The sequence below is a fragment of the Euprymna scolopes genome, chromosome 6 (assembly GCF_053919585.1).
Source record: "Euprymna scolopes isolate OS-2025 chromosome 6, ASM5391958v1, whole genome shotgun sequence".
Classification (NCBI taxonomy): Eukaryota; Metazoa; Mollusca; class Cephalopoda; order Sepiida; family Sepiolidae; genus Euprymna; species Euprymna scolopes.
Genome location: NC_136487.1, coordinates 99,048,461 through 99,062,939, shown reverse-complemented (window position 1 = coordinate 99,062,939; position 14,479 = coordinate 99,048,461). Strand labels below are relative to the sequence as shown.

Here is a 14,479-nt window from a genome sequence, read left to right as displayed (position 1 = left end):
ATTTTCAAGCTAAATATCAGCTGAGATGACATTGTAAACAAACTCAGATGGAATTTAATGAACGACGTTATCATTATCATTTGTTTATTTTTGTTTTGTTCGAATTAGTCTACCGGGCAAAGTATTCATCGTTATATAAAATTATCTATAGAGGATTGATTCTATAATAATACATACGCAATTTGCATAAATTAACATATGTTAAAGCGTATTTTACGATCGGGCAACGCCAGTCGGGCAACTATGGCTGACTGAGATAGCTTCCGTACATTTATATCTGATCTACATCTGCATTTCATTTTTAAAAAGAATGTGTCCTCTATAGTATCAGACCTGACGAATGGTTAATTGTAGGTATAGACCGATTCATACCATCCAAAAAAATTCCAGCAAAAATCTAATAGCCAGCCATGGTGCTCCCCAGAATGTGCTCCTGCCATCGCGGACAGAACTCACTTTTTCCGTAGCTACCAACGTAATAGATGCAACGTAATAGATGCACTCACTTTTTCCGTAGCTACCAACGTAATAGATGCGTTCAGGACTCCCAGCAACCACTGTAAAAGTGTAATAAAAAATGCAAGAGAGCTATATTCTCAGTTCGTTAAATCCAAAGTATCTGAACAGCGGCTTGGTTCCTACCAGTTTTGGCAAATAGCATACATGATCCATATCAAATAAACATGTAGTCAACCACTCCAACCTTCTTAGTGACATGCAATATGGTTTCCGTTCTGCTAGATCGACAGCAGATGTGCTAACGGTTATATTTCATAGGATTATTAAATCTCTCGACAAAGGCTTCCTTTCTAGAGCAATTACTCTTGACATATCAAAGGCCTTTGATAAGGTATGGAATAAATGACTACTTCACAAGATTTCGAGCTACGGTATAACTGGAAATGTTTTCTCAATTATTAAATCATTTATCTCTGATAGGCTCATAAGAGTAGTGGTTGATAGGCAGAAATCAGAAGCCCACAGTATTAATGCTGGTGTTCCTCAAGGGTCGATCCTGGGCACAAATCTCTTCCTAATCTACATCAATGATCTCCCAAAACACATACTTAAATCATGCGTTGACGTCTATGCTGATGACACGACCATCTATGGCAACACATCAAAGACCGTAAATGACAAAGTTCTCTCTAATTCTCTCTCTACTGATCTTGAGCGCGTGGTACAGTGTCGGAAGAGGTGGCTTGTTACTTTTAATGCATCTAAAACCAAGCTTTTATCTTTACATCATCAATGCTCTTATCCCCATCTGGCATCAATTGAAATTAATGGCTCTCGTCTTGGGGAGGCCTCATGTCTTGACAAGCTTCTGGGTTTGTCCTTTACTCCTGATCTGAAATGGAACACGTACATCAAATCTGTTACCAAGGTTACTGAAAAAATGGTGGGATCATTCTACCGCTCCAGTAGATATCTCACTGTTGATGCAATTCTCTATCTATATATAAAAGCCAAGAACGTCCAAGGATGGAGTACTGCTGCCATATCTGGGCAGGAGCTGCTAAAAACAGCTTATCCTGCCTTGACAGAGTACAAAATAGACTTCGTAGCCTAGTGGTGGATGCCCTTTTCTCTTCCCTGCAACCTCTCTCCCACAGAAGGGACGATAGCAGAGTCCAAGGCTGCTATTGGCCAGCATTTGGTTGACAACCCGTGCTGTGCCGATAGATATAAAATTGAATGGTTCGAGGTGCTAGATAGAGCGGACTCCAGAAACCATTTAAAGATTTTGGAGTCTGTTTCTATCGGAAACCTTCTTTGTGCCGGCAGAAAGAAACATCTAACGCATTGTTTCTCTTTGGGGAACTGTGAATCTTTTCTCCCGTTTTTTTTTCCTCGTTGTGCCATTATTTTAATCGTTTTTTAAACGTTAATAAACTTTATTTTAGTGTCCCCGTAATTTTCGGCACATTCAATAGTTCCCCATCAGAACTCTTTACTTTCGACATAGTATTATTATTTTTACGCTATCGATTTTCTCCTGATGAGATGATAGCTGAAAGAGCTCTCGAGAGACTTCCGCCCATTATATTATATATATATATATATATATATATATATATATATATATATATATATATATATATATATATATATATATATATTTAATTGTATATGAAATATGTGTTTGTGAATTCGTTCTCTATGAGTTTCGAAATGTCTGCCTTGATTTTTTTTCAATTTCGCGCAAATGTACTTGGTTTGTCAGGAAGTGTTCTTAGATAGGTTTTGAATTAGAATTCCTGTGGTAAATATTAAAAAATCCATCATTGAAAAACTGTTGAAAAATAAATACGATTTTTACTAAAGTTAATAATTTTATACGTCCCAACATCACAAGTGCATTAGAGAAGTATTATAGCACACGTAGACGGATCCAGTATATAAAATCAAATATAGATTCTCTGATAATGACTATTTCTGTTTATAGCACATATAAAATTGATTTCATGAGATGATAAGAAGGTTCTCATCAGTACACTGTATTGGGGAATGGGGAGAGGCAGGTGAATGATACTGCCGATATACCTTGGTAAGTTCTACAACTAGAGCAGGGAATCAATCGATTTGATTGAAAAATGGGTGAATCAGTGACAATAAAAGTATAATAGTATGGAATATTAGTTGATCTTGCTTGCTTTGGTGTTTAAACTGTTTTTCCAGTTTAACAGTTCGGTTTAGGATCTCCGGTTTCGCACAGACACTTGATGCATAAAGACCATATAGGTAGGATTTAATAAGTAACAAATAACGATAAGACAAAAAGGTGCGTTTGCATTTAACGACCCGCGTTGGAATAATAACGTTATTATTTAGAAACCTATTACTTAATATGGGTAGGGTGTTTTTTTTTTAACTATTAGGTACTTTTACCTAACTATTTACTAGGAAAGATATAAAACTTTAATTTAACTTAAATACTATTAAAAAATAGCGCCTGCCGTTGATGCAAAAACACTATTAAAAATCTCGTAAATAAAAAATAATGAGGTGGGGGGCAGACCGAACTCTTATCAAAGTAAAAATTCGCAATAAAAAATTGGCGGGAGCGGGCTAAAGGAGCCAACGTAAAATTTGGACAGTAAATCGGTTCTGAAAATGGGGGATCGATTTACTAGAACGTTGTCTATGAAGCTGAATCCCCTTCCAAATCTTTAAATATTGTTAATTTTTCTCATTTTTTATAATCTGGTAATTTAGTGTCCAATAATCCACAGAATAGTTGAAAGAAGACTAAAAGGGAAAAAATTGTAAGGGGGTGGCGATTGTTCAGGTGCACTTATATATTTTTGAAACTATTTCTTTAACTACGTTGAACGAGATTAAAACTAGAACTTGGTTTTAAAGAAAATAAATCATTTGGACATAAAAAAAACTACGTTTTTATGTCCAAATGATTTATTTACCATTACTTTATTTGTATTTTTCAGGCAAGTTTGAATTTTTCAGGAATTGTTTTCAAACACAAAAAAACAACGCAAATATGTTTTTCTAATGTAAAAAAACTACTTGGTCGATTTTCATATTAAGAAAAATCTTTTGTTTTTCTTTTCTTTTTACGTCCTGACCTACCATAGTTTAACCCCTAAAAAGAAATTTAAATCTACTTTTTTGGCTACTACGTCACAACGGTCTTTAAAGATAATATAAAAGGACTTTTTCTTTTTAAATAATAAAAATTTAACATTTTAGCGTGGAGGATAACTTTTCTATATAAGTTTAACTTAACATGAGACCCCACTTCTTGGCGACGTAGGGAGACATGTAATCGTTAGCATTTTAAGTTTTGTTAGGGTGTAGGCATAAAGAGGAAAGGGAGCGGGTCATAGGTCCAAACATTTAAAATATACGTAGAAACACTTCAAAACGTGTTTGTGGAGACTTTTCATTTTTTTAAAGATTTGCGTTAAAAAGATCTCGCCGTTAAATTATTATTTCCTGACATTTTTAAGTCTGTTAACACACACACACACACACACACACACACACATACACACACACACACAAAACTACGGTGAACCTGTACAATTCACACTCGACTTTTTTGTCTTTCCGTTTTTTTTTTCAATTTTTTCAACGGATTACACTCCTCTTATATAAAAGACTTTTCATCTAATCTAAGGACAATGATATTAAGACCTTTATTATCCAATGTATTCCGTATTGTTTTACTGAGTGCCCTGTTTGTTTGCATTCAATTTTGCGCTTAATACATTAATTCTTTATACTCACTATTCCATAGCTAGATATAACATACTGACCCAACGGGGCACGGGTAGTCTAGTCTAGTATATATATATATATATATATATATATATATATATATATATATATATATATATATATATATATCCCATCAGATGAAAATGCTTTTCTAGAAAATTATTCTGATAAAGTTCACCAATATACATTAAACATAAAAATGTGAATCCACTGTGAAAAATTTTCCCCACTCTATATCTGTGCCTAAATCAAAACGCGGATTTCATGAACAAAGCTTCTTTCTTAGAACTGCACGCCTGTGGAACTCTGTTCCGTCTGCCTGCTTCCCACCGGACTACAACTTGGATGTCTTCAAGTCCAATGTTAACAAATTCCTAATGAACCGCCCCCTTAAGTAAACACTTCATCAAATCTCCACACTAACGTAATGTACTTGCAATAACCCTTATCCCTGAGTGGCTTCCGGGCCTTGATAAGTGGTGATCACTGTGTAAAAAAACACAAAAAAAAAACGTAAAACAGCAAGTAAAATCATGCTTGGTAAGGGTAGCATAGTGTGCATCTATGCTTTTAGTTTTCTCGTGTAGTGAGTTAATAAGTATATTTTCTACCTAAATAAAACAACTTCTATTATTTGTGTACATATCTACTTATTTATGTTCATAACCTCATAGACCTCACTTGGTATCTGAACAATGTAGCTTATTTCTTCATGTGTTCTGACAAATACGTAAATGCCTACACTTTCTAGGCTGGTGTATATATATATATATATATATATATATATATATATATATATATATACATATATTATACATACATAGACATATATATATATATATTATACATACATAGACATATATATATATATATATATATATATATATATATATATATATATATATGTATGTAAATTATCTTCACTTTCGGAAACAACTTTTAAAAGATAAAACCATTGCAACACTGATTAGTTAATCATTTGTGATAGATTGATACCAGTTTACGGCGTACCGTAGTAATCACATTGATACATAATTATATAAAGAAAGTTAGAAAGGAAAAGAAAGAGGGAGGAGATATAGAAAGATATGTAGAGATAGAAACGGGAATATAGTCTGTTTTTCGTTCTTAAATCAACAAGAAGAGAACTAAAAGTTTTAAAACCAATAAGAGATGGCAAACATATGTTTATAAAGATAAGCATACTTACGATATTGGCAGGTTTCCCCGTAATAGTCTGGAGCGCACCAACAATGGCCTCTCTTAACGCACCGTCCTCCGTTTAGGCACTGTTCTTTGCAGAGCGCTTTTAAAAAAGTGGAAGAAGTAAAAATGAATCGTTTAGTCATATTTTTTTTTATTTCCAAAACAAAAATCCTGTCAGGTTTTTTTTCATAATAATTCAGACACATATATCTCTCACACACACACACACACACACAGACACACACACACACACACACACACACACACACACACACACACACACACACACACACACACACACACACACACACCACACACACACACCTATATATATACTATTATATAAAAGTCACTTTGTGTGTGTGTGTGTGAGTTCCTTCTTTATATATGTTACGAAATGGTTGTGCTTTTCTTTTGCAACTTTCACACAAAGGTCATTTATATGTCTGGCAGTGTTTTTAGATATGTTTTGTACGGAAATTTGTCAAATAAGTATCGAAAATCGAAAAAATCCGATCCTAAAAACAGTCTTTCTTTCTTATAGATAAAAAGGAGAATGTTTTGGGTTGCATCGGCAAGGGAGATAATAAAATCTTAACAAATAATTTCTTAGAAATAGCAAATTTATTGCCACCTGGAAACATAGCTCAGTCTTCGACAAAAAATTGAATGACCCTTTGTTCAATCTCGATTGTACCTCGCCATTTTATTTTAACTTTTTTTTATTAATGACTTCAATTCATGATAAAAGAGATACCATTTAAAATCGCCGCAAATCATTTCGTTTTTGCATTTTAAAACAAAACATTAATCAGAGCATTTATCGTCAAGCCGAAATATCAAGCCGGAATTTGAACTACATTATCATGATTATATATATATATATATATATATATATATATATATATATATATATATATATATATATATAACTACTTCATTTACTCACATAAATTAATATACGAAAGTATAAATTTATGCGTAAACTTTAAGTATTTACTTCAAAAGTGCTCAATACGTAGGTAGAGCTAGTTAGTAATTTATAAAATATATATGGCGATTAAGCTACACTGAATATTCGGCGTTTCATCCACTCTAGGATTCCTCAGGCTTATGGGCATAAGCCTGAGGAACCCTAGAGTGGATGAAACGCCGAATATTCAGTGTAGCTTAATCGCCATATATATTTTATAAATTACTATATATATATATATATATATATATATATATATATACATATATATATATATATATTGCGAATTAGTCCACCATGCCAATTATTTCTCCTAATATATAATATTCAGTGGAGGATTGACTCGATAATGATACATACAAAATTTGCATAAATTAAAATATGTTTAAGCGCATTGTACGACCGAGCAGGCCGGTTGTTCAGATAGTATATATATATATATATATAATTATATATATATATATATATATATATATATATATATATATATATATATATATATATATATATATGTACGGATAAACATAGAGAAAAAACAGAAACTAGACAAAAATCATTCTATATAGAAACTACAAGTAATTAAATACTATCGGTGTGGATCCTATGGAAAATGTATATATTCCCTTAAGATGATGGAATAAACGGTCATTTTTGGAAAACTGATGTGGGGGAATAATAGACGGTCATTTTATTAAAAGTTAAAGAGTTTATCGCTCTAATTGGAACATATGAGGGAACTCCATTGTAAAATTCAGAATGCGGAACATAAGTTGAATTTCCATAATTAGCAGGGTTGAATATAGATTCATATTTAGATAGATATCACTCCAGCGATAATCATTATGAACTTATTATATCTTATTATAATACTTGTTGCTTTCTGCTGTCTAGAAGTTTTCTTTAAGAAATTGCTTGATTTTTTCATTTGGCATGAAACGTGCTCAGCCACGACTTCCTTTTTTATATTTAAGATAACATTAAGTTTTTGTGAGAGATAATTTATAGATAATTGAACAACGTACATTTGTGAAGAAATTACAATATAAATGAATATATATCTAAAGGCATTTGTGTGTTGTGGTAGTGTGGGCTTATCAGCACTAATTTTTTTTCTCTCTCGTCTTCATCTGAAATATTTTAAGCAAGGCATATCGTCCCTGTAATCTATATATCGCTGCCTGGTGTAGGTCTACTACCTTTATTATCAAACAACGCGAATTTAGAGATCACCATTGCTCTCAAATAAACTTTATCTAGCTTTTTAGGATGTATTTCCTTCTGTGAGCGTTGCCGAAAATATCATTTTTAACATAAATGCTACGAAATGAAGATATACATTTTTGCGTTATTCAAGAGTCAGAATTTAGAATATCGATTAGCATGTCACAGGCTTTTCTTTTTTATTATAGATTATCGTGTAATCATAATAAATGATCCCGTCTTGAAGAATGCAGTGTGAAATGCGTTTTATTGGGAGAAGCTTCCAAGGAAAAAAAATGTCAAACTCTATTTCAACGTTTGCGGAGTTAACAGACTTTTTTTTGAAAATTTGGAGTCATCATTTATCAAGATCCAAAGGCCACTCGAGGATTAGACTTATTTGGTAGAGTAATATTATCTTACTAATTTTAGTGGCATGAAGGAAAATTCCCTGAATCTATTGGACAAAGAACTAGAACTTCTTTTAGATATCACACAATGTTAAAGGAGCCAAGCAACACATGTAGCATTAAAGAAGCATTAATATGAGCAGTGGTAGCAGCATATGTAGCGGTAACACAAGTATTAATAGTGAACAGAAAATATTACAAGCGGCATCATCATCGGTTAGTGTTAGAATATGCACATTTCTTGCAATGATGTACACACACACACACATATATATATATATATATACATATATATATTATGTTTGTATGTGTGTGTGCAGCATATATATATATATATATATATATATATATATATATATATATATATATATAACATTCGTTCCTAAAAATATTTCGCTGAATATGATGGAAAAATAGATCTATTGATCTTCCTTTAACCAACTTACACAAGTCATATTGAATTTTAAACACATTTGTGTTATTTTTCTTGTCCAGAACTTTCTATATTCTATGACAACATCATTTTGGAAATAATGTATTTTCTTTGCACTATAACTTCCGAATGTTGATTAAAGTTTCAACGGATAAAAAGATATCACAAACATATATTGCTTACCATATTCAACAAAATATTATATATATATATATATATATATATATATATATATATATATATATAATTACTATCAAAGAATTTGTTTCACGCCACTTTTAAACATTGAAAGTGTAAATATTTTAGATATTGATAGTGTAAATATTTTCTTTTTTCGAGAAATCATTACTTCTTCAGTATTTTGGGTGAAAAATATAATTTTCCTGAACCTTTAAGACTTCCTAGCTGGACTAAATCCGTCCACAAAATAAATTCATTAATGTCATCATGTACGCTACATGTTTAGTGATTATACATTTGATGTTGAAACGATTTCGTATTCAATTTATATTAATTTAGATCTGACTATTTATCTTTGAAATTTATATGACGTATTTCTCTATTTCACTTATGATTCGGCCAGTTACTCACATCGGATCGTTTTCTTTAGATTATAAGATAAATATTATGATTTCTATTGTAAATGTTTGAACATTTTAGACTATCAATATTTACATCAATTGAGATTTAGTTGAACAATATAAATGTTCATTAACCGAGTTTCTTTTACGAATCAAAATTCGTCCGCATAACTCAGTGAAAGAAGTGGCGTGAATCAAGTTATTGCAGTAATTGAAATAAAAGCAAACTTCATAAAATACACAAAATATAGAAATTCAATGGGGATAATCATGTAAATGACCCATCAATGTGTTTTACATATTATTTATTGTAACTGTTACATGTATATAATCACTGGCAATTTTAAAGATGTTTAGAGAGGAGACAGTTATTGATTTCGGAAAACTATCTACATCGACAATATTCTTACCGACTGCGACAATACGCAATTTTACACTTGGAAAAAATTCTCATAGTGAAACAATCGTGTAAACTAGAATCAAGTTTCAAGCAATTGTCATATGAGAATAAAAACACCCAAATAAATTTTGTAATTGATTACTCTCTGATAGGTGACGCACCGTGATATTACTTGCTTGTTGGGTAGAGTTGGTTCTCTTATCCTCAATGTACGATCATATATAATCAGAATTGTATTTACATATTCCAGCCATGAAAGGGCACTGATGAACCTGGTCTTACACACCGACTTTCACTACTTTTTAAGAGATGTACTACTTTTACTACTTTTTTAGAGATTAACTACATTTACTACTTTTTTTTAAAGATTTACCAATTTTACTACATTTTTAGAGATTTACTACTTCTACTACTTTTTTTTAGAGATTTACTGCTTTTACTACTTTTTTAAAGATTTACCACTTTTACTACTTTTTTAGAAATTTACTACTTTTACTACTTTTTTTTAGAGATTTACTGCTTTTACTACTTTTTTAAAGATTTACTACTTTTACTACTTTTTTAGAGATTTAGTACTTTTACTACTTTTTTAGAAATTTACTACTTTTACCATTTTTTTTAGAGATTTACTACTTTTACTACTTTTTTAAAGATTTACTACTTTTACTACTTTTTTTTTTAGAGATTTACTACTTTTACTACTTTTTTAAAGATTTACTACTTTTACTACTTTTTAGAGATTTACTACTTTTACTACTTTTTGGAGATGTACTACTTTTACTACTTTTTTAGAGATGTACTACTTTTACTACTTTTTTTAGAGATGTACTACTTTTACTACTTTTTTAGAGATTTACAACTTTTACTACTTTTTTAAAGATTTACTACTTTTACTACTTTTTTAGAGATTTACTACTTTTACTACTTTTTTAGAGATTTACTACTTTTACTACTTTTTTAGAAATTTACTACTTTTACAACTTTTTAAGAGATTTACTACTTTTATTACTTTTAATAGATGTACTACTTTTACTACTTTTTAAGAGATTTACTACTTTTATTACTTTTAATAGATGTACTACTTTTACTACTTTTAAAGGGATTTACTACTTTTACTACTTTTAATAGATGTACTACTTTTACTACTTTTTTAGAGATTTACTACTTTTACTACTTTTTTAGAGATTTACTACTTTTACTACTTTTTTAGAAATTTACTACTTTTACAACTTTTTAAGAGATTTACTACTTTTATTACTTTTAATAGATGTACTACTTTTACTACTTTTTAGAGATTTACTACTTTTATTACTTTTAATAGTTGTACTACTTTTACTACTTTTTTAGAGATTTACTATTTTTACTACTTTTTTAGAGATGTACTGCTTTTACTACGTTTTAAGAGATTTACTACTTTTACTACTTTTTTAGAGATTTACTACTTTTACTACTTTTTTAGAGATTTACTACATTTACTACTTTTTTAGAGATTTACTACTTTTACTACTTTTTTAAAAATTTACTACTTTTACTATTTTTAAGAGATGTTCTAATTTTACTACTTTCTTAGAGATTAACTACTTTTACTACTTTTTTTAGAGATTTACTACTTTTACTACTTTTTTTTAGAGATTTACTACTTTTACTACTTTTTAAAAAATTTACTACTTTTACTATTTTTAAGAGATGTTCTAATTTTACTACTTTCTTAGAGATTTACTACTTTTACTACTTTTTTTAGAGATGTACTACTTTTACTACTTTTTTTTAGAGATTTACTACTTTTACTACTTTTTTAGAGATTTACTACTTTTACTACTTTTTTAGAGATTTACTACTTTTACAACGTTTTTAGAGATTTACTACTTTTACTACTTTTTAGAGATTTACTACTTTTACTACTTTTTTAGAGATTTACTACTTTTACTACTTTTTTGAAAATTTACTACTTTTACTACTTTTTTAGAAATGTACTACTTTTACTACTTTTTTAGAGATTTACTACTTTTACTACTTTTTTTTAGAGATTTACTAAATTTACTACTTTTTTAGAGATTTACTACTTTTACTATTTTTTAGAGATTTACTACTTTTACTACTTTTTTTAGAGATGTACTACTTTTACTACGTTTTTAGAGATTTACTACTTTTACTACTTTTTTTGGAGATGTACTACTTTTACTACTTTTTTAGAGATTTACTACTTTTACTACTTTTTTAGAGATTTACTACTTTTACTACTTTTTTAGAGATTTACTACTTTTACTACTTTTTTAGAGATTTACTACTTTTACTACGTTTTTAGAGATTTACTACTTTTACTACTTTTTAGAGATTTACTACTTTTACTACTTTTTTAGAGATTTACTACTTTTACTACTTTTTTTAGAGATTTACTCCTTTTACTACTTTTTAGAGATGTACTACTTTTACTACTTTTTAGAGATGTACTACTTTTACTACTTTTTTAGAGATTTACTACTTTTACTACTTTTTTTAGAGATGTACTACTTTTACTACTTTTTTAGAGATTTACTACTTTTACTACTTTTTTAGAGATTTACTACTTTTACTACTTTTTTTAGAGATGTACTACTTTTACTACTTTTTTAGAGATGTACTACTTTTACTACTTTTTTAGAGATTTACTACTTTTACTACTTTTTTTAGAGATGTACTACTTTTACTACGTTTTTAGAGATTTACTACTTTTACTACTTTTTTTGGAGATGTACTACTTTTACTACTTTTTTAGAGATTTACTACTTTTACTACGTTTTTAGAGATTTACTACTTTTACTACTTTTTAGAGATTTACTACTTTTACTACTTTTTTAGAGATTTACTACTTTTACTACTTTTTTAGAGATTTAGTACTTTTACTACTTTTTAGAGATGTACTACTTTTACTACTTTTTAGAGATTTACTACTTTTACTACTTTTTAAGAGATTTACTACTTTTACTACTTTTTTTAGAGATGTACTACTTTTACTACTTTTTTTAGAGATTTACTACTTTTACTAGTTTTAGAGATTTACTACTTTTACTACTTCTTTAGAGATTTACTACTTTTACTACTTTTTTAGAGATGTACTACTTTTACTACTTTTCCAGAGATTTACTACTTTTACTACTTTTTAGAGATTTACTACTTTTACTACTTTTTTAGAGATTTACTACTTTTACTACTTTTTTAAAGATTTACTAGTTTTACTACTTTTTTTGAGAATAATTACTTTTACTATTTTTTAGAGATTTACTACTTTTACTACTTTTTAGAGATTTACTACTTTTACTACTTTTTTAGAGATTTACTACTTTTACTACTTTTTTAGAGATTTACTACTTTTACTACTTTTTAGAGATGTACTACTTTTACAACTTTTTAGAGATGTACTACTTTTACTACTTTTTTAGAGATTTACTACTTTTACTACTTTTTTAGAGATGTACTACTTTTACTATTTTTTTTAGAGATTTACTACTTTTACTACTTTTTAGAGATTTACTATATTTACTACTTTTTTAGAGATTTACTACTTTTACTACTTTTTTAGAGATGTACTACTTTTACTACTTTTTTAGAGATGTACTACTTTTACTACTTTTCCAGAGATTTATTACTTTTACTACTTTTTAGAGATTTACTACTTTACTACTTTTTTTAGAGATTTACTACATTTACTACTTTTTTAGAGATTTACTACTTTTACTACTTTTTTAGAGATTTACTATTTTACTACTGATTTAGAGATTTACTTCTTTTACTACTTTTTTTAGAGATTTACTTCTTTTACAACTATTTTAGAGATTTACTATTTTACTACTGTTTTAGAGATTTACTTCTTTTACTACTTTTTTTAGAGATTTACTACTTTTACTACTTTTTAGAGATTTACTACTTTTACTACTTTTTTTTTAGAGATTTACTACTTTTACTACTTTTTTAAAGATGTACAACTATTACTACTTTTTAAAAGATGTTCTACTACTTTTTAGAGATGTTCTAATTTTACTACTTTTTTACAGATGTACTACTTTTACTACTTTTTTTGAGATGTTCTACTTTTACAACTTTTTAGAGATTTACTACTTTTATTACTTTTAATAGATGTACTACTTTTACTACTTTGTTAGAGATTTACTACTTTTACTACTTTGTTAAAGATTTACTACTTTTACTACTTTGTTAAAGATTTACTACTTTTACTACTTTTTTAAAAAATGTACTACTTTTACTACTTTTTTAGAGATTTACTACTTTTACTACTTTTTAAGAGATTTACTACTTTTACTAACTTTTTAGAGATTTACTACTTTTACTACTTTTTAAGAGATTTACTACTTTTTCTACTTTTTTAGAGATTTACTACTTTTACTACTTTTTTAGAGATTTACTACTTTTACTACTTTTTTAGAGATTTACTACTTTTACTACTTTTTTAGAGATTTACTACTTTTTCTACTTTTTTAGAGATTTACTACATTTACTACTTTTTTAGAGATTTACTACTTTTACTACTTTTTTAAAAATTTACTACTTTTACTATTTTTAAGAGATGTTCTAATTTTACTACTTTCTTAGAGATTAACTACTTTTACTACTTTTTTTAGAGATTTACTACTTTTACTACTTTTTTTTAGAGATTTACTACTTTTACTACTTTTTAAAAAATTTACTACTTTTACTATTTTTAAGAGATGTTCTAATTTTACTACTTTCTTAGAGATTTACTACTTTTACTACTTTTTTTAGAGATGTACTACTTTTACTACTTTTTTTTAGAGATTTACTACTTTTACTACTTTTTTAGAGATTTACTACTTTTACTACTTTTTTAGAGATTTACTACTTTTACAACGTTTTTAGAGATTTACTACTTTTACTACTTTTTAGAGATTTACTACTTTTACTACTTTTTTAGAGATTTACTACTTTTACTACTTTTTTGAAAATTTACTACTTTTACTACTTTTTTAGAAATGTACTACTTTTACTACTTTTTTAGAGATTTACTACTTTTACTACTTT

The 14,479-nt window shown here is 28.6% G+C and overlaps 1 protein-coding gene across 7 annotated transcripts in view; it reads right to left on the bottom strand.

The window, feature by feature from the left end:
• Positions 1 to 14,479, bottom strand: part of LOC145277818 (protein shifted-like) — a 593,688-nt gene that overhangs the window by 63,090 nt on the left and 516,119 nt on the right. For all 7 annotated transcript variants that reach the window (XM_080129712.1, XM_080129714.1, XM_080129710.1 and 4 more), the window contains one exon: positions 5,453 to 5,548. In XM_080129712.1, the coding sequence (XP_079985838.1) occupies positions 5,453 to 5,548 (96 nt within the window). The remainder of the gene's footprint in view (positions 1 to 5,452; positions 5,549 to 14,479) is intronic.